We start from the raw sequence: 21,552 nt of genomic DNA on the forward strand, positions 1-21,552 counted from the left end.
ACTGGTTGTGATGTAATAAAAGCGTGGGCAAAGTGGCTACTGTGGCTGCTAGGCTAGTTCCTTTTATTATGTACAGTAGAACTTGCATATAATGGACACGTATAGAACGGATAACCGTATAGGCCTACAATGGACTAATTCTCCAGTTCCTTTGAGGAAAACAATGTAAAATACCTCGTTCATAACGGATATCGCATATAACGGACGAATTTCGCTGGTCCCGACTGGTCCGTTAAATGCGAGTTCTAGTGTAGTCATCTGTGGCCATTTTACCTTGACTTCGTCAATACTAGTGACACTTTTTCCGCGGTTCCTTCAGGTGTCACTATAGGCGAATTCTACTGTAGCCTATATCAATAATCGCCTATAAGCAATTTGTATTGAAAGTGTTGCCACTAAAAATTGCGGAGAAAGGATCGAGTTCACTTTGAACAGTGATACCTATCTCACAAACGGATACGTTTGTTGATCTGTTCTAAAATGATTGGATTTGCTTTCAAAAGACAACTAGAGAATAGTGGCGTCGCACAGGTAAGTTTGAGAGTTTGCGCCCCTCCAATAAAGTCAGCATTAAACGAATTATGTCATTTTGTTGTTCTAAAAATAATGTTCCTGTCGCTTTTTTCGATCCCAATCACAGCATAAGCACAGTACCAACTACACAATACGCACAACTCAGGGTTTGGAGGCGGAGCCCCCTGCTGCTGAGAAATGCTTTTAGCGTCTTTGATCAATAACCTTTTTATCGAAAAATGTCACTTGATAAGGGCCCCCACTTTCAGCTCAGCCCAGGGCCCCATAAACCCTTAATCCGGCCCTGGTGACGTCACACGCGTGCCAAAAGGGGGGTTGCAAAGACTTTGTAAATTTTGATGCTGAGGCAACTGCATCATGCCAATTTGGGCAGTTTCATAAATAGACTATGATCAGATAATTTCATATTTTTTGTTGCCCAAATCTAAACGATACAGTTATGTAAATGTGAAAAATTAATGAATTTGTTCATTTTGGGGAAACTGCCTCACGCTAATTTGGGCAGTTGCATAAATAGACTAATCAGTTTCATCAAATAATTTCATGTTTTCAGCTGCCCAAATCAACACGATGCATTTGTGAAAATTAATAAAATTAGCTATGTAGCAAATTTTGTGTTTCAATTTGGGCAGTTTCACAAAAGTATTAGAGACATATTTTGGTGGCTGCCCAAATTGGCATGATGCAGTTGGTTAAATGCATTTCGTACTACAGTTTGATCACCATGCAATACAATACATCAATACAGGTGTGCCAAATGAAAAGTTTGCGGCACATTTCTTGTGCAAATAAGAGGCTGTAGCCTACCGTACTTAGTTTGATAGGTAAAAGATATTAATTTATAGTTTTTCTTAATTCATGCAATTTTGTAGCTTTTCATATAGCAATTTTTGCCCTAATAATTGCAAGATTTTGGCCGAATTCGCGACGTTTTGAAACAACAGGGGGGCGGCTGCCCCCACTGCCCCCCTGGCTCGTACGGCTATTGTGTACCGTACTTTGATTTAGTCGCAGTTGGTTATATTTGGGCAAAAATTCTTTTGCACCCCCAAAAAATATGCTTCCCGTACACCTATGCACACAGCAATCTGAAAGAACAGGAAAAAAACTTGAAGGCGAAACAAAACTGTCAATAATTTTACAACGCCTGAGCTGAGACTATTTTCATAATACACGATTACACACAATACATAAGTCGTCTTTGAGAACATGAGGTTGCGTAACATACACAGTTGAATACACAGAAGTCATGATGGAAACGAACACAATCTTTTGCTTCATTGCAAAGTTTAGAAATCAAAACCGATTAAAATAATTATCACCAATCAAAATAATGTCATGCGTTGCTACAAATGGCGCTTTAGAAGTGCGAAGGTGAACCTTCGTTCAAAAACAATACACACAAACTTGCTAGACTAACATCAGTTAGGCAAAACACGTGTTGGGATGAAACTGTACGTTACCAAACAGCAGGGACGTTGAACTATTATCGTGACGTCATAGAAAAGCACGACGCGTCAGAAATCGAAGTTTTAGTTTCAGCATTCTGCAAAGGTTGCTACGGCGGGGGAAGGTGGTCGTAGACCCAATCAGTTCTTTTTATATTGATTCAACGTCTGTAAACGTGAAACCAATGCACTGATTTGCTGCCTGGGAAATGATCTCAGTAATCGTTCACAAACTGACTGGCGCACAATAGGCAAAGTTGCGGCTGCACGTTGTACAGGGTGACCCAAAAAGATTCGTACCCATGAAAATTTCAATTGTGACTTGGATTGAAAAGCTATTTATTTCAAATTACAACCACACATTATTCAGTTTATGGAAGACCATTGACCAGAGTTTTAGCTTTTTCTGTCAATTTTTAGTCAATTTATGGCTTTCCCAAGATGTGTTCCAAATGTGAAAAAATCGAATAAAACATGGATACGAATCTTTTTGGGTCACCCTGTACATGGCTAATTTTCGTTTCGCTTGATTTAACAACGGAAAAGGGAACACACAAGGCAAAGGAAATGAATGCAGCGCAGACTACGCAAACAATTTTGGTATCGCTTAGTCAGCTAACTGTAATGAAATAGCAATAAAGCAACAAATTAAAGACGTTTTACTGCTGCGTTGTTTTCGTTCGAAGATTAAAATTCTACAACGCAAGATGCTTCTGATGATGGCCTTCTTTAAAACCATTATTTTTCTGTAAAATACGTCACTAAACATACTTGCAACATAAAATCACCAAACTACTAAAAACGTCAACATACAATTCAACTGCAACAGTACAGTACCAATAAAGGTGTTTAAAATCAATGTTCTCAAAACTTATCGATCTCAAGAGGGTCTAGATACGTTTTTATCAACCCTGTAGTTATACGGGTCTGCTACTATTCGGTAAGTCCGCTTCGGTGAGTCCGATTCGGTTAGTCCGATTCGGTGAGTTCCTAACCTCTAACCCTAACCCTTAACCCCTAACCCTAAAACGGCAATGATAATTAGGCTACGGTACCCGACAATTTAAAAAAAAAATTGAAAAAATCCCCCGTTAAGGAATCGGACTCACCGAATCGGACTCACCGAAACGGGCCATTCCGTAGTTATACAGTAGTACAAAGCAAAAATACGCATGTTCATAATAGTCATTTCAGTGGTGACAGAAAACATAATTGGCAGATGGTCGATAAACATCGAAAGATAGTAATTAATCAGAACATGGTTAGAATTCAAACAATCAATTTTATTTTTGTTCAGTTGAAACCCCGAGTTAAAAGTGAAAGCACAAATTATTTCGATGTGAGGATGTCACAAGATTGTGTTTACGGAATGAGATAAACAAGTATTTCTGATGTCTGAGAACGTTGAAAAGATGTAGATTGTTTGGTTGTTCAATGAATGAAGAAAATGTGTTGCAGAATTGAAACTTGTTACCTCAGCACAACAAATGTATCAACATGGGTGATACAACGTCCAATAACTACTCTTTAACCTTTTGATTTGAATAAAAAAACTGCCCTGCGAGAACTGAAAATTAAATCAAGACGGTATCTTATCAACGAAAAGACTTTTTTACACCAAAACAGCAGACAATTAAATCTCAATCTGCAGTACTAGTACTCGTACATATTTATATTGGAAAGGCAAATGTGAAGAAAAAAAACTTGCATTTTTGCACGTAACAGTGCAATCGGTATCTAAAACCAGGACTGTGGCGTCCGAAAGATTTAGCGGTTCTGAAGTTGGTTTAAAAAACAAGCTTAAGGAAGGTACTTACATCATAGTAGAGTGTTGTGCTCTACAATACATTGCCCGGTTAATAGTTTCGTGTAACTCGTTCCCATTTGGTCGTCAAAAATACCTTATTGTTCACAAATTCGTTTATCCAAATACTTCGCTAACCCAAAGTAACAAACCAAGTTGTCAGGATAGGGTGAGTCCGATTGTATTTCATCATTATTTGATCAGCCACTCAGCTCAGACGTCAAGGGCAAGTATAGTAAAACATCTTGATTCGATACTTTTGTACGATAAATGTTAGATTAACATCAAAAGGTTGATTATTATACGTTGGAAGATCATGATTTCAAAGCAAAAAAAAACGGTAACCTAGAGAGTAAAAAACGACTGATTTACGGTTGTCTAGGAAGTTCCCAGTGAACGAAGGCAGGTTAACGTGTGTAATGTGTACTCTGTAAGTGTCATTTTGCTTATGATTGCATTGTAAACGCACCTTGTAACTTGAAGTATTTCTGCATAATTCGATGGTGAACGACATTTGAAAACGCATAGAAATTGTAAAACCAATCGTAGTTTGAACAGAAACCTATTGTGATCTGTCAGTGCTACTGGGAAACTGGGCAAAAACGTTGCGTGAAAAACTGATTGCAAAATGTATGGACGACAGCAGTCAAGTTTTACAAGATTTTGCATTGGGAAAAAGGATGTGGTGTACCTTCAATAATTCCTGCATGGATGAAAACAGCGCAGTACCATGTCGCGCAAGCTTAATATAGTCAGTATTATACTGTGATTAGCGGTGTCGCACTGTACTTTGATTGCCTCGTAAGGATTTCTTATAAAATTCTGTGATTCCTTCATGCTTTCCTTTAGCTTCGGCCACATTGTTCGCTTCGGGTTGTTTCAAGGGAGCGGATTTTTCTGAACTTCGGCTTGGAACAAGAAAGTACAGTAGGATTGGAACAACATGCCCCACAAACCACACAGACCTGGAAGGGAAAATGGTGGCACTGGTTATAGCTGAATTATCACTTGATTGAATAAATGTGCTTTCAAACACTGCAAATCAAAATCAGCCAATGTTCTAAAAATTAGAGTCGCAAAACAAGAAAGTAAGTAACAACGTGGATTGTCGGTGTTGGCAGTGGAATGGTATCGGTAACATGTAAAGTTAGATACTCCGTGACAGTCACGTTCATGCAATGTTAAACAGTCTTTTTTGAACGTATGTGCAAATAAAGCACATTTGTCAAGACAAAAACGAGTGTTCAAAACGACAAGGTACGAAAGAAGATGCAATATTTATTGCACTGGAATGTGCAAACTATATCCTTTTTACATCGTTTCAACATTGGCAACTATGCATGGATGAATAATGCCTTGCAAAAAAGACAATGATAACTACAAACGTTGAATCAATGTAAAAATGACGGCTTTTACTGTCTTGGAAAAGGAATTGGCTTACTTGTAAAGCCGCATGGAACCAGTCCACTCCAGAACCATGAACGATATGCTTGCGTATGACACAGCCAGCTGGGTAACCACCAAAGTGAAGATCTCGTAGGAATAGCGCTTGGTTGTTGATGTTTGGAAGAATGGTCGGATGGCGCGACGGACCTGGTAAGCAAAGCAATTAATTTTTTCCCTTTATTTTAACCAGGCGAAAGAGACGTTAACACAAGGGAAAGGTGTTTGATTAAACTACTGTACGTTTGTTCATGAGTCGTGCAATATTGTAAACAATACGAACATTCAATAAATGAAAAGACACAACCAGCTGCGGAGTGCGGAGTTTTAGCTCTTTCCGCCTTGAAAAAGCGTTCGTACATCCTTCCTGTCAAACACGACGGAAATCAGCCACCAAGCCGCATATGGTTCTGAAGACAGCAATGCAAGCAACTGAAGCCACCAAATGCCGTTTGGTATCTATTTCAAGAAACACTGCAAGTAATCCTCGTTCTAATTAACACAGTGGTCGGCTCCAGCTCGTGTCCGAACATTGATTTTGTCTTCAAATCGAATTTGGTTCTGAATGGTGATGTCGTATGTGGCTTTGGAGGGCCAGTCTATGAATTAACACAGCACAAAGCTGGTAACAAGCCCTTCCTACCACAGCACGAGGTTCAGTAATTACCTCGGGAATCGTTACCTCGGAGAGCAAGCCTTGCAGTTTTTAAATCGTTTCATCATCTGACGACGTAGATAGTCAATTAGGTATGTAGCGCATAACTGCATATCGCAAGAAAAAAACAAACAAAAAACAAACTACATGACCATATCAATAATTAATTCAACTGACAATGATTCGAGATACTGGGAATTTATGCAACTTGATGCTCAGATAGCCCGGGGTGTTTGAGATGATACAGATAGAAGTCTTACGCTTTTCACACCAGTCAAAAACTACAGGTCGTCCAATACATTCGGGTTTAACTATACTTCATTTGCTTGTGAAATAAAAACAGAATTGACACTGTTTGCAATATGTACCCTATTTAAACAGTTTTGCATGTGACGTACAAATAGAAATCACAGCTAGCTACACAAGCCAACTTGTCTAGCAACAACATTATCGTTTGGCAAAACCGGATTTAATGGCCACAAAACAAATTGAATGTTGCATTGACAAGCAAGAACAGTAATTGTCCCGTAACAGAAGTCATTTTTCATAATATTTTAGAAATTTTAAAGCATAAACAAAAGCCAACTAAAGCTGGCAGTCACAAAACAACAAGGATAAAAACAGTAATCAAAGAAATCAACAAAACAGTACTTAATCAAATAAATATGCAGATTAACGTCATTTCAACGCACAAGGTGGTTGGTGTTCACTCAAATGTGAACCATACAAAATTTACCCCTTTCACATTAATTTATCGTCCGTAGACGTTGAATCAATGTCAAAAAGACGTATTTTGCGAGCTGGATGAGAACTTACTTTCCGCTGAGCGACAGTGAACAAATGAGCAGTAAGGAACATGATGTAATATCCGGGGAAAAATCCATGCCATACGGCGGACAGCATAAAGCTGGCTAAAGTGCGGTACTTAGGATCAAGACGGTCATACGACACACTGCAAATAAAATCACACTCATCTAAGCATGAGCCTAAGAATGATATAGCTTTCGCACAGTTTGTCTCTTACCTCAATTTAATAAAAGTTGAACATTAAATAAGACGACCGGTTAAAAAATGTTTTAGTTACATGAAAACTAAGTTTGTTCACTTGCCATTACTTCGAATTAAACACTCACTTTTTCCAAAATATTTTTTGTACCAAGTTTCCTTTGGAACCTCATATTAATTTTGATAAATCGTGAAAAATTTTGTAAAAAGAAAATTGCTCCTAAAGTCCATGTAAGCAAAGTAAAAGGTAAATTCATTCGTCAATCGTCAAAGTAGCGTAATGCAAATCCACCAGGTCGAGTAGCTTACTGTCGTATCCACTGCATACTCATGATGTTCCAATTGTCGACGTAGAGTTTCAATCCAGTTGCAAACTGTAAAAGTCAAAGATGTCCAGCTAAAAATGACATCGCTACAATACCACAGCGACATATCGCTATCAAACTTGAATAAACGCCAAAGATAATTGTGAACCTTTAGAGAGTCAGGTAAATGGAAGTATCAGGTTCAAAAAGTAAATGGAAGTATCAGGTTCGTTTTCGGCCATACACACGTTAGCCCTTATCAAGTAACAAAAAAAAAAATAACTGCTTATCATATCTACAATTAAAATGAATAAATGATCTAAACACTGAATTGAAAAACGAAATGCAAAATGAAACGGCAGAGCATAGGAGAAAGGTACATCACATGGCGCTTAAATTACGAGAGGCAAAGACGCATCAAATGACGCATCAAGAAAAGACGTTGAGTAAATAAGAAGTGCCTGAGGCAAACAACTGTGTATTGAGGCGAGGATTGCATGATTTTATTAGCAAAGCCTCGTGGATTTTAGTGTCGAACTCGGTGGAACATTTACGCACAATTCTAAACGACTCCAAGGATGGTTTGTTATTTGAACATGTCTGGCAATCGAATATGTGATCTTTAATGGCACTTTGCTTGTTCAAATTAGTTAAATCTAAGTGCTCCCTCACTCTCGTGGCCAAATGCCGCGTAGACATACCGATGTATGTACAATTCGCGTCATGCGAACAAGTGAACTTGTACACGATATTTGAACACAAGTAGGAGGGAGTCCTAGATTTAAGCTGAAAATAATAGCCAACTTTAAACGTTTTATACACAGGAACAATATACACAGGAACAATATCCACCCATGCTAATAAAATCATGCAATCCTCGCCTCAATACACAGTTGTTTGCCTCAGGCGCTTCTTATTTACTCAACGTCTTTTCTTGATGCGTCATTTGATGCGTCTTTGCCTCTCGTAATTTAAGAGCCATGTGATGTGCCTTTCTCCTATGTTCTGCCGTTTCATTTTGCATTTCGTTTTTCAATTCAGTGTTTAGATCATTTATTCATTTTAATTGTAGATATGATAAGCAGTTATTTTTTTTTGTCACTTCATAAGGGCTAACGTGTGTATGGCCGAAAACGTTTGTAGTTTATAGTTTATGTTCAATTTTAATGGATTATGTTAAATGCCGTGTGGTTTCTTGGTTGTATATGTCTGTGGTTGAAGAAAGTGATCTCTTTACCAAAATTGTATTCTTGAAACGAATATTCTATATGTAATAAGATAAACAGTTCAAAAGTGACAAAATGACAGCAAATAGCAACATCAAAGCGTAATCTGACCTCGCATACATTTAGGTCGGGCAATTGTTTTGCTACGATAGCGTTGCTACGAAAACGATGAACATAAAAGACAATTTCGGCCAGGGATCTCTGAAGTACTGAGGTCCCTGATTTCGGCTTGCAAACAAGTAATCATTTCAGTGGCTTAAGCTAACAATGGGTTGGCTTGGCCGCTTTAGGCAAAATGCTGGACAATTAACAAGCATGCATATCAGTCCTTTTTTTACATTGATTTAACGTCAGAAGACGTTGAGTCAATGTAAAAAAGCTCTACTGTATATACTCATGGCATCAATCGAATCTTGACTGATACAACTGAAAAACGAATGCTCAAGTAAATGATCCCAGACAGCAAAATCCGTCATTTTTGCATTGATTCCACGTCTGCAGACGTGGAATCAATGTAAAAATGACGGATTTTGTTGTCTGGGATGAAGCAGTTCCCAAACCTCAATGTTGAGGACATTGACGTTGGAGACCAGGTCCCAGCGAGGACTACCATCAGCATTGCGTCCATTATATCCAATCCCTGCAGCGTTGTGGGTGGCATCAGCTGTTGACGTTAAACTTGGTGATTTATGAGGCAATGCAACATGTTATTGGTGCCAAAAGATGAAAGTAACTTCGCTTTGCCATTCAACCCAAAAGCGTAGTAGAGGATAAAAGATTAAAAACATTATGAGGAAATATTTTGACGATGTTTATGAAATCTGACACACTTTTGTGCAGCTAAATGTGCAGGATTGTTCTATGTTTTGCAGGGAACAAGTCCTATTAGGATCGATTCAACAACGTCTGTAGACGCTGAACGAACGTAAAAAGACTGAATGGCTGCCTGTATTGTGTTTACATACGGAGAAAGAAACCGTGCATCCTCAGCAGTATAATGATTGGGCATTGTTTTCGTTACTGTACAATTAATTGAAAGGAGACTGTGAACAGTGCACATCACACAATCAACCACGGTTCATGTAAAACCAAAACAATCTCTTAAAAAATGATACAAAGATTCTCACCAAACAACCAGGCTCCATAAAACTTAGTCCGGGCATGGCCACCTAAAGATACGGCCTGATTTGTCACATTTTGCAGAAATGTCCAGGTTTTTCTAACTTTGGGCGAACGTTTAAATAATTTTTTCTAAAAATTAGAATTTTACGCTTTCTTTATTCTTTTCTCCAGATGACACAATAGGTTTTAACATCATCACATGTTGAAAAACAAAGATAATTTGATTTCGAAGATTTTAGTCAGACTGTTAATTTTCAATAACAGTCTGATTTTGCGTTTTTCAATTTACTTTTTCTCATTTGCTATTGCTTCCCCAAGACAACAAAAAGTTTTTATGTCATTAGGAAACCGCAAAAAGTAAAAACATCTCAAAAAATGTCAGTCAAGCACTAGCAGTAGCTGTAACCAAAATCTGCAAAATGTGACAAATCAGGCCGCATCTCCAGGTGGCCATGGTCCGGGCAACCAGCAAGGACAGGTAGAGGTAGTAGATCCGGTACCAGATAGAAGAACTTGCAATGAAAGTTCCATCTGTTGTAGGTTAATACAGTCAGCATGGTGGTGAAACAAACAATTTGTAAAACATTCTCTAACAGCAAAATCCGTCTCTTTTAGATTGATTCAACGTCTGCAGACGTTGAATCAATGCAAAGAAGATCTGATTTGCTGTCTGGGATGTATGTCACTTACATGTGATATGTGGAATTTAAGTAGAACACATTAAAAGACTACTTAAAAATTATCGCAACATCAGCTATTATAACCGTCGACACTGAACGTAACGGTTTCAATAAGACCATTTCTCATGGCCTTTCAACTGCTCCATGATAACAATGTAATGGTCTTGGACCTTTTTTGAAAGGTTGCGTCTCTATTGTTCTGGATTTATTTTTCTCTCGCTCAAAAAAACAACACTCTCAAATGTCCATAACCATACGATAGTTGCTACTATTTTTCCTCAAAACCTAACGGTTCGTCTCACCATTGTTGGGATCTTTAAAGTTTTTATTCAAATGGAATATGTAGTGTGTGTATGACTGGTTTCATAACTTGCCCGAAACAAACCACTGATTTGGCAAATTGGCATGCGAGAAAAAAACGAAATGGAAGATTGAACACTAAAAAAATGGTGATTGTCAAGGGAAACAAACATCTCGTACCAATGTTTCTGCGACCAGGCAGAAATTTTGATCCGAGCCAGTAGACGGATATGCACAGCATAGCAGAGGCAGCCTTCAATAAAACAACCTGCACAAAATGTATTTCAGCAATGTTGACAGAGAACGATTCAAGTTGTCAACTATACTACCCCAGACTGCAAAATCTGTCATTTTTATGACAGATTTTACAGTCTGGGAAAGTTACAGATTTTGCTGTCTGGGACAGTTCAACCACTGAGATGGCATCGCAAGGACGACAAATATTGCCTGACATTGAGGTTCGCAGACCTCATAAGAGCATGCGACAACAAAACAAACATTTTCTAGCAGTTGCAATCCCGCGAAATATGATGTAAAGCTGGAAACGTGCGACTGTGAGTGAAAACAGTTTTTTTTTTGGTTTACTTTCTGTTTATCAAACGAACAGTGCTGCCACTGCAAGTAAAGAAAAAATCCTGATGTACTTATTAAACTTTTCATCATTTATCAAAACTTCTTTAGGATGGTAAGCGGTTGGGCAATACACGTAAAAAAATGTAGTTTTATCGTCGCTCCCGCCACAATTATTCATCAATATCATTTTTTTAAACAATGTTTAAACCCAGCTAAAAATTTCGCAGACGTTGAATAAATGCGAAAATAAATTGACTCTCGCTGTGAAGCAGTAGAAATATTCCAAAAAACAAAATCCATCATTTTTGCATTGATTCAACGTCTGCTCAATGTAAAATGACGGATTTTGCAGCCTGGGATGATGTAATTGGCTAGTCACATCATGGTTTATGACTGAGTAAAGGAAGTTTGAAATAGGTCGTCTTTCCAATGCACGAAAACAACAACAAACAAACGACAACAAAACATAAGCGGCTTGGAAGACGTACCTTAAGTGGGGGACGGGATGAAAGAGTTTGATCCTATCACAAAATAATTATGATATAAAAAATTTGATTTAATTTATAATTTATAATTAATTTTATTTAATTTATAAAGCATTTGATTTAATTATGATATATTAATATATAAAAAATTTCTATCATCACAAAAATAATACAAAACAACTACACATGAAAATGAGTTGATCAAGTTAGCCAATTGAAAATGACATAACAACTGCGTCGTTTTATATATTTTTTTATTGGGTGCTTTTCACTAGAACACCGGGTACAGACAAGTATTGTTATTATATAAATATTATTCCTCCAACACTTGATAGTAGTTCGTGGTGCTTGCCGCACGTGCATCGTGATCGACAGCTAAAGAAAAAGGTAGTTAAACTCACTTCTTTGGTTGACTTTCTGGTCAAATACGGCATGATGTCATTGTAGAATGCAAAGGGCCCGCATATTATTCCCAACAGGCTGAACATGTAGGCAAAGTATTCAGAAAACGTTGGAGCCTTCCTGTGGATAAAGTACGGCATGATCGAAATAGCTTTGACGCAATAGAGATTAATAGTTAGCACAAAAAGATTAACAAACAAGACCAAGCGCACAGAATTGCATGATTGGGTTTTTTTATTGGTAAAAGCATAATTTTTGAGCGAAAAACTTTACCTGATAGCATGCTTCTTTCGGAGATTGTTGAGCTCCTTCTCTCTGAGACCTAAGCAAGATACGTTAAATTACACCAAGTACTTTACAATTAACGGAGGAAAATTAGTTTGCAAATGGCGAGAATGAAATATCAGATCTTATCATAGGTGTTATTCTTATTTATCTTTGTAACCTCACTCGTACGACAACTGTCATCCTTATTCCTTAGTTGATGTAAAGAATCCTAATGCGTTGACTGAGCGACGGAGGGGTGAGTTCTACACGTGCACCAAAAGGGCGTCAGTTCGATACTTGTCCAGAGTACACAGCTGTGACTTGGCAAGCGCTTAAAGACATACCAAATTGGCTTCCTTGCCTTCACATAACTATGAAAACATTAATCATCGATACAGCCTAACATGGCCAACAAAAACGCTTCTGTGTGACATTTCCTTTTAGCTAGTTGTTGCTGAGTGGGAGCACTATAAAGTGTTCGCAGTAATTTAAACTTGGAAAAATGGACGCCCGACAGCAATTTTTACATCGTTTTATTGACGGCAGCTGTTAAAACGTTATAAAATACCAATTTTCTGGGAAGGCCGTGCTAAATTGACTGCCTGACCGACAAAACAGTGAAACATAACAATGCCAGTTCCAGCGTAACCCAATCAGTGAGCAAAACTTGTCTTCCACAAAGAGATGCTAGGTAAGACGTGATAGACTGTAAATTAAAGTGCTCAATTTCTTGCATTTATAAATAGATGAGAAAAATCACGAAGCCCTTATAGACCGGGAGCCCGCGACGTCCACCCTAGGTGAAAAAGTTACCAATTTCTATTCATACAGCGATGTCCGGTGGTATGTGGGTACTCATAATCTGGAAGTCTGCCGGGCCGCCGGTGGTGGGTATGGGAATGGGGGGCATTTTTCATGGCCCAAAAAATGCGCTAGGTCAGCTGAAATAGTTACCGCTTGAAACTTAGTTGGTTGTAAAGTAAATTGTTTCTAGATGATTGTCTGGTATGTGACAGACATTTTTTGTGGTGGGGGGGCTCTGACAGACAAGTTTTATACCCCCCAAAATTTGCGCTAGGTCAGCTGAAAAAGTTACCGGATAAAACCAACTGATTATTAATCTGTGAGTGTTAAGCTTCACAAAAATATATGTGACAGACAAATTTGGTGGTGGGTGTCCCCTGACAGACGACCTAAAGTAGGTGACCCTCCTAACTGAGCTAGGTCAGCTAAAATAGTTACCGGATAAAATCAATTGAAAATTAATGTATGAGTGTTAAGCTTCACAAAAATATATGTGACAGACAAATTTGGTGGTGGGTGTCCCCTGACAGACGACCTAAAGTAGGTGACCCCCCTAACTTGAGCTAGGTCAGCTGAAATAGTTACCGGATAAAACCAATTGAAAATTAATGTGTGAGTGTTAAGCTTCACAAAAATATATGTGACAGACAAATTTGGTGGTGGGTGTACCCTGACAGACGACCTGAAATAGGCCTAGGTAACCCCCAGGTTTGCACTAAGTCAATTGATAGGAGGGATTTGTTAGCTGTGCTTTTGAAGTACGTATACTAGGTAACAGAACGTGATTTATCTACTATTCTACTTCATTTGTCTACACAAATAAAAATAGTTTCAGTGCAAGGAACTATATCAAGTGTTTTTGCATGTGCTTGGCTCACTACAATCTCAGCCAGTAAATCAACTGTTTTCTACATTGGTTTAACGTCTCCAGACGTTGAATCAATTTAAAAAAATGGTTGATTTGCTGTCTGAGATCCGGTTGTCTTACTTTCAAATCTTGTAAGAAATCCCGCTGGCTTACTTTTAGCGAGTTTGGTGATTGGAATTTTACAGTCCTAGTGCAAGCTGTTAAATTAGTTTGAAAGGGATTATTTGCTTTTGTGTTACAGTGGGCAACGACACATTACTAACAATTCACTCCTTAAAGCGCTTGATCATCTGACTATGGCATTATACCCTAACCATTTAGCTATGTGATACACTTTTAACATGAATGAACACTTTTTTCGAAACTCCCTACAATAAGCTACTATATGACATCACAAAAATAAATAATTAAGTACTCTCCGTTTTTTATTCCTCCAAACCGTTATTCTATGAACAATACTTTTCAAACAGGCAGCCAGTGACAATTCAGTTTAAGCTACGCAACAAATTGGCGATCTAACGAGTATGGATAAATATTAGTAGGCTAAGTTGAAGAATATGATATAAAAACAGTGTAAAAAGCAACCTTTCGAAAAAACATTGACAGCAAATCAACCATTTTTTACATTAATTCAACGTCTGCAGACGTTGAATCGATGAAAAAAAAACGGTCATCGAAAAACATTGCAAGCATTCGACTACAATTATTATCATCCGATTGCTTTTCTGTCACCACACGTAAAATCATCCAGACAAGTTCCTCTACATTACCCATAGGTGTCTTTCATCAGTCATGTCACAAAACGTTTACCTGTACAGCAGTTAAAAGAACATTTCAACCTAAGGCAGTTGCTTTATCTTCTGCTAAAGTCGAGATGCAGAAGCTCGCTCCCTTAGTCGGACAAAATAGGTTTATTGAAATGATCCTGCATATTTTGCTGTCCCAAGCAAAAGAAACACAAAAATAAAGAAGAAAATACCGTTAAGGTCTCAACGATGGATGGATGCGAATCATTAAGTCAAGAGCAGTGTTTTCTAAAAACGAAACGATTAAATCACTAATTCGTAGTGGTGTGGACTTAATTGCCAAAGAAGCAGAGTATCACAAGTCTTGCCGGGTTCATTTTGATAGAGAGACGAAAAGCAATCCCCAAACCACCACAAACTGGAATATTTCATTTTGCCAAAGTCACAACCTTCCTTTCCTAATAATATGTGAATTTGTTGAGGAAGAGATGCAAAAGCAAAGGCCAATGCTATTTTCAATATTATTTGATTTTTACAAAGATGAATATTTGGTAAATGGAGGAAATGATGTTGAGCTATGGTCTAACACCACACAGAACTTTGTGAGGAAAATTTCTCATAAGTTTGGTAAAGCACTAACAATAAGTAGGCAATTTTATTTACACCTCACTTCTCTCCGCCCAAGAAGAAAAATATGCTCTGATAGGTGATTATAGTGCCAATCAAGATGATCAGATTCGTGCAGTGGCACTTCTCTTACGAGGTGAAATATTGACTTACTTACGAGCTTACGAGCTACTCAAAACCAAAACCCCAAATCCAACAATCGTAGAGAGCTTGAAGGATATGGCCCCAAAACTTCCTGAATGATTGCAACTCTTCTATAGCCTACCACACGATTATGTGGGTTGAAATCCAAATTCAGTGATTCTCACACAGACACAATGGAAAGAAAAGTTGAATCAATGTAGTCAGATGCTGGGTATAACGTCAGTCGAGGTCATGTAAAGCCATGGAAGCACACAATACTTGGTTTAGAAGCAATGACAGGTTCCAAGTTAACTTTGCAGATACCTAACAGGGAAGGCCACACAATTAACTACAATGATGTGAAAAGTTTAGAGCCGGAATTTGCATACTCCGCTTTAGCACAGGAAGAAAGTAAAAATCACGTTCCGTGGGAGAAGCATCTGATTATATTCAGGAAATAATGGAGAAAGAGTCCATCTTGACATGCAAAATGAAGCCGCTAGATATGTATTGGTTCAGCAAAAGTAGAGATTTTGCAACTCCACTCTATGCTGGTTTCATGAGCAATAATAGAGTGGATTGTCTACCGCTACAGCGAATATGTTACATGGACCCAATAACAAGATTACCAACCAACAATAACGTTGTTAAAGAAAGACTGGTTACTGGTTAGAACCATGAAGGTTGCAACTGAAACTCACCAACAATACGCCGTGGTGAACCTTCATAAATGATTGCGGGATAGAGTCCATATTGTCGGAGTCAAAGATCCTTGCCGAGGGATCATTACAAGGGTTCATTACAGGAAATTTTACAACAGGTGTAGGCTACTGTACTCGTGTGCACGAAATTACAGCCAACGTCATGGAAAGAAAGCTATACGATCGATTCTTAACAACTTTAGATGCAGATGAAATTGACAACTTCCAGCAAGTCATGTCCACTATTTTAACTGACCCTGATAAAGTAGAAGTATGCTTGGCCAATCCAGTCGTCACCGAACACCGGGAAAAGTATAAAGAATGCTTTAATAGGTCTATGAATGAAGTGTTTAGTGAAACCTATCAGTTCTGGACACTATAGGTTCTACGTGATTGGTCCTACGTGTTCTTAATAAACCGACTCTATCGAGAAGTGCAGAGATGCGTCAGGATGAACGACGCAAGTGGTTACATGGTTATATATTTCGCTCTGAATTGTCTAAATTATGCAAGATGGGGATCGTTGTTCTGCAACAAACTAAAAAACGCGGATCCGAAACTGAGAGCTATACTGGATAATGGTGCTTTCTCAGTTAGGCGTACCAAAAAGGATTACTCTAGGACGTCAGTCCATCTGTCTTTAGAGCAAACTGCGAATAGGGACGCTGCGTCGCAGGTAAAAGGAATAATTGGCTTTCGGAACTCAAAAAGTGCCATAAAAAGATGTTGTGTCACAGTTACACAGAGACCTGCTTCTGTAACAGAGTTAAGATATCTTGCAGGCTTAGAACAAGTCGAAGATGCCGGCATGCCGCGAAACAATTACGCAATCACAGAATTGTTAAAGAAAACGAGCAAATGTCACTATTATGGCTGGTCAAAAACAAATGAAATCATTCCAGGCTGGTTTGAAGGCGCAGCTATACCATCTGAGCTATTTAGTAAATCGGAGAAAAGAAGTGATGAGGATGACATTGAAAGTTGTGATGAACAGTGGAGCGGAGATTCCGACTCGGAAGATGAATCTGACTTGGAATTATTTTTTTAGTCAATGACTCACCACCATTGCCAAACATTTTTTCTTATATAGGCTAGACTGTTCAGTGTTGACGAAAAATTCAGACAAAAACTTTTCAAGTATTAATAAGTACCCTTAACAGTGATTGTTATTATAGATCTAACTAACCCTAACCCAAGTTGGGTGATTGCTCAATTTGCATCATTTTTATTCCGGTATTCCATTAGTAGTTAAATGGCCTGTTATACGTAATACTAATACTTATTTTCTGTTGTGCACACATAAAACAAAACACTTCTTCAAGTTTTTTTAAGCGGGAACTCCTGTCATTGGATTTAGTGCAAAAAGGGAAGGGGTTAGGCTACTTGGACCTATTTCAGGTCGTCTGTCAGGGGACATCCACCACCAAATTTGTCTGTCACATACATTTTTGTGAAGCTTAACACTCACACATCAATTTTCAATTGGTTTTATCCGGTAACTATTTCAGCTGACCAGCTTGCACTAGGACTGTAAAATTCCAATCACCAAACTCGCTAAAAGTAAGACAGCGGGATTTCTTACAAGATTTAAAAGTAAGACAACCGGATCTCAGACAGCAAATCAACCATTTTTTAAATTGATTCAACGTCTGGAGACGTTAAACCAATGTAGAAAACAGTTGATTTGCTGGCTGAGATTGTAGTGAGCCAAGCACATGCAAAAACACTTGATATAGTTCCTTGTATTGAAACTATTTTTATTTGTGTAGACAAATGAAGTAGAATAGTAGATAAATCACGTTCTGTTACTTAGTATACCGTACTTCAAAAGCACAGCTAACAAATCCCTCCTATCAATTGACTTAGTGCAAACCTGGGGGTTACCTAGGCCTGTTTCAGGTCGTCTGTCAGGAAACACCCACCACTAAATTTGTCTGTCACATATATTTTTGTGAAGCTTAACACTCACACATTAATTTTCAATTGGTTTTATCCGGTAACTATTTCAGCTGACCTAGCTCAAGTTAGGGGGGTTACCTACTTTAGGTCGTCTGTCAGGGGACACCCACCACCAAATTTGTCTGTCACATATATTTTTGTGAAGCTTAACACTCACACATTAATTTTCAATTGATTTTATCCGGTAACTATTTTAGCTGACCTAGCTCAGTTAGGGGGGTCACCTACTTTAGGTCGTCTGTCAGGGGACACCCACCACCAAATTTGTCTGTCACATATATTTTTGTGAAGCTTAACACTCACAGATTAATAATCAGTTGGTTTTATCCGGTAACTTTTTCAGCTGACCTAGCGCAAATTTTGGGGGGTATAAAACTTGTCTGTCAGAGCCCCCCCACCACAAAAAATGTCTGTCACATACCAGACAATCATCTAGAAACAATTTACTTTACAACCAACTAAGTTTCAAGCGGTAACTATTTCAGCTGACCTAGCGCATTTTTTGGGCCATGAAAAATACCCCCCATTCCCATACCCACCACCGGCGGCCCGGCAGACTTCCAGATTATGAGTACCCACATACCACCGGACATCGCTGTATGAATAGAAATTGGTAACTTTTTCACCTAGGGTGGACGTCGCGGGCTCCCGGTCTATTATGCCAGTGATTCTCCGACAATCGTGCGCGATGCATCAGTTTGGGGCGCGGTTGGACGACGTCAAAATAAAAAAGGCGATTCTGTTCACGAACTTCTTCAGTGCTTTGGCTGCCTGACAAATGGGTATGTTGCTTACCATCTTTCAAGCTGAAAGCGAGCGAAGTGATCCTTTGTGTGATGATCATTATCGGTCTGCAAATGTATATTTAAAAAAAACTAGCAAGTTCATAGATAAAGCAGAGAAAAATCAGGATAAAAAATAACATTTACAGCACTTTACTTGTTGATTGAAAATTTATCACCAACGATGTTACCACAATGCTTCTTGAAAGTGTATTTTGTTTAACACAAAATCATAAGCAATCTACCCAGTAAAATCACCGGAATTCTTTTCACCCACAGAATTGAATTCAATATAAACCATACGAATCTTGCACATGGCAAGGAAAGACATTGAGAAGACAAAGATGAACCTAAAAAGAGCTAGATTTAATTAATTTTTTACATTTATCAATAGGCCTTAGCCACTAAGCAACTAATATCCATTGACTCAATGAGGTATGGCTTTCTGCCGTTTCTGGTTTCACAAAAATATTATCGAATTTGAACTGGCATGGTCACTAAATCGTCTACAAAGCACAAAAAGGCAATTGTTTCAATTCACAAATACTGTAAATGGACATAAAGCCTATCCAATTGGCTACTTATTGCTTATTCGTATTTGGTGTGAGTCATCAAATTGTCAAAAGATGTATGGAACTATACTTTCTGATAATTCATTATAAGTGACTTGCTGTTCAATTACTTCAGCTGATTTCCACCACAAGAGTTCCATGTAAGACATGGCATTGAACGAAAACTGATGCACCAAGTGGGGTTAAACCTAGACTATTTCCGATTTGTAATAATATCAGTGGCGGCTCGTCCAAAGAAACTGCAGAACTGCAGCACCCCCTGCACATTTCAGAATTTATTTTTTTTATTAATTTTACGTTTTTTTTTTATTTTCTCTATAGATCCTACCGACTAGAAGTTTCATAATTTCTGAATTTTAAAAATTATTATGATTTTTCAAGTTTTATATAAGGAAGCTCTGAACTGCAAGCTCTGCAGTTGCGATCTTGTAAAACAAGAACAAACAGGAATAGTGACGTCATATTTGGCTGAGGCTGCTTTGAAACTGCACAACTCCGAACTGCAAATTTTGCAGTTGCCTGTCAGGCTAGGTATTGTTGCAAGTATACTTCATCGTTTTCAAGCAAAATGTTAGGTGGCTGCGACTGATGCTGTTGCATGGTTAGACTAATGTGCTTTGCTTTCTGCACTAAAAGATAAAGCTTAGACTAGGTTATCATTATCGTTCTTACTTAATTAAATTTAAGCTAGGTTCATTGTTTATTTGCGATAATAGTTAAGGTCAAAAATCTAGAGGTGTAGCTGTAAAAACAACGCAAATTCTTAATTGGCTAGATTTTTTATAAGCATTTTGCTGAGCAGGGTCTGCTATATTTACATAATTCCACATCGCATTGTTATTTTCAGGCTGAGTGTTGATGGTTTATAAGTACTAGTCTACTTGTGCAGCAAGTTGTAGACTGGTAGAAGGATAGGTTATGACATGGGAAGCTGCAACGTGGTGCTGTCAATGTGAACTTTTATATACAAACAGTTAATAAAGTTCACAAACATTTGGAACCCTTAAAATTCTGCCTTGATGAAATACAGTCTACATCAACTATCATACTGATCATACCATTTCAGAAGCAACAGGTATTTTGCATTAACTTACCAATGAAAAATTGCTCTGTTGGTTGCAGCTGTTTCATCAAATAATGCCTCATGTTGAAGTGATTTTCAACCAAATGCAATCTCGAGATATTGATGTGTTGAAAGTACATGAATATATAAGCAATTTCAAAAGTGCAATTTCTGTGATAAGAAACTCAAAAGTACTGTGAGAATTCTTCAAAAACACTTATGGCTGAAGCGAAGGAGGTGTGTGACTGCATATGCGTTGACATAATGGCTAGATATTCCTTCACCAAGCAATTAGTAGCTGCAAAATTGTTCAACAAGAGAAGCTTCAATAGCTTTAAGAATAAACTGCCCATACATGAGGTGGCAGTAACTGTTGAAGCATATCCCATCATCATACAAAAAGAAGAGTTTGAAACTGAACTTGCAGTATTCTGCAGCAGGTTGGACATGCACGAATATTCCGCGTTATTTGAATTGTTGACATTTATTCAGAAAAGTAATTTAAATGATGCTCTCAGTGAAATTTCCAAACTGGTAAAAATCCTCCTGACCATTTCTATGACCACAGCAGAGCCTGAATGCTGCTTTTCAACATTAAAAAGAATCAAAAATTTTCTGAGGAGTACCATCAATCAAGAAAGGCTCTAATCACTAAATGCTCTTGCCATCATTTCAACGGAGAAAAAAATTTTCGTCTCCCAGACATTAACGACAAAGTTATTTACCTTTTTGCTCAAAAGAAAACAAGAAGACTGGATTTTGTCTATAAATAAGCTTGGTTCCAGTTGATATGGAGCAGTTTATTTGTAAGTAACTTATGTTTTGCAGTTTATCCCACTGTTTACCTAAGTTGTATCCACCCTAGTTATAGTGCATGTGCAGCATGCACTGTAGGAACTTTGTGTCTTTTGTTTATTTGTTATTCATAGTAGTGAAATAACCCATCATAATAAAATTTGTCAGACAATCCACAAGAAATCTTGTATTTCAGCAAAAGAAAAACTTTGCTGGATCATCCATGGCCTTGACTGAGTAACTCACTCAGTCTCACTCGGGGA

The 21,552-nt window shown here is 38.0% G+C and overlaps 1 protein-coding gene across 1 annotated transcript; it reads right to left on the reverse strand.

Moving 5' to 3' along the window:
- Window positions 1-4,555: 4,555 nt before the first annotated feature.
- Window positions 4,556-19,580, reverse strand: LOC145786269 (membrane-bound glycerophospholipid O-acyltransferase 2-like). Its single transcript, XM_082597911.1, has 14 exons — window positions 19,531-19,580; window positions 19,105-19,209; window positions 18,873-18,928; window positions 12,256-12,304; window positions 11,982-12,102; window positions 11,584-11,616; window positions 10,703-10,790; window positions 9,994-10,073; window positions 9,548-9,569; window positions 8,981-9,084; window positions 7,199-7,263; window positions 6,701-6,836; window positions 5,228-5,379; window positions 4,556-4,751 (listed from the first exon to the last, which is right to left on the reverse strand). The coding sequence occupies exons 1-14, from the start codon at window positions 19,578-19,580 to the stop codon at window positions 4,556-4,558; spliced, it is 1,257 nt and encodes a 418-aa protein (XP_082454037.1).
- Window positions 19,581-21,552: the final 1,972 nt, after the last annotated feature.

Source organism: Aplidium turbinatum, chromosome 17, assembly GCF_918807975.1.
Source record: "Aplidium turbinatum chromosome 17, kaAplTurb1.1, whole genome shotgun sequence".
Classification (NCBI taxonomy): Eukaryota; Metazoa; Chordata; class Ascidiacea; order Aplousobranchia; family Polyclinidae; genus Aplidium; species Aplidium turbinatum.

Excerpts from the sequence above, each read along its gene's own strand:
- LOC145786269 (XM_082597911.1), bottom strand. The coding sequence starts at position 19,580 with ATGTCTTACATGGAACTCTTGTGGTGGAAATCAGCTGAAGTAATTGAA. Across the intron at positions 18,929-19,104 it reads AATTCCGGTGATTTTACTGG|ACCGATAATGATCATCACAC; the intron begins GTAGATTGCTTA and ends ATACATTTGCAG. Across the intron at positions 12,305-18,872 it reads CGCTTTCAGCTTGAAAGATG|GTCTCAGAGAGAAGGAGCTC; the intron begins GTAAGCAACATA and ends TATCTTGCTTAG.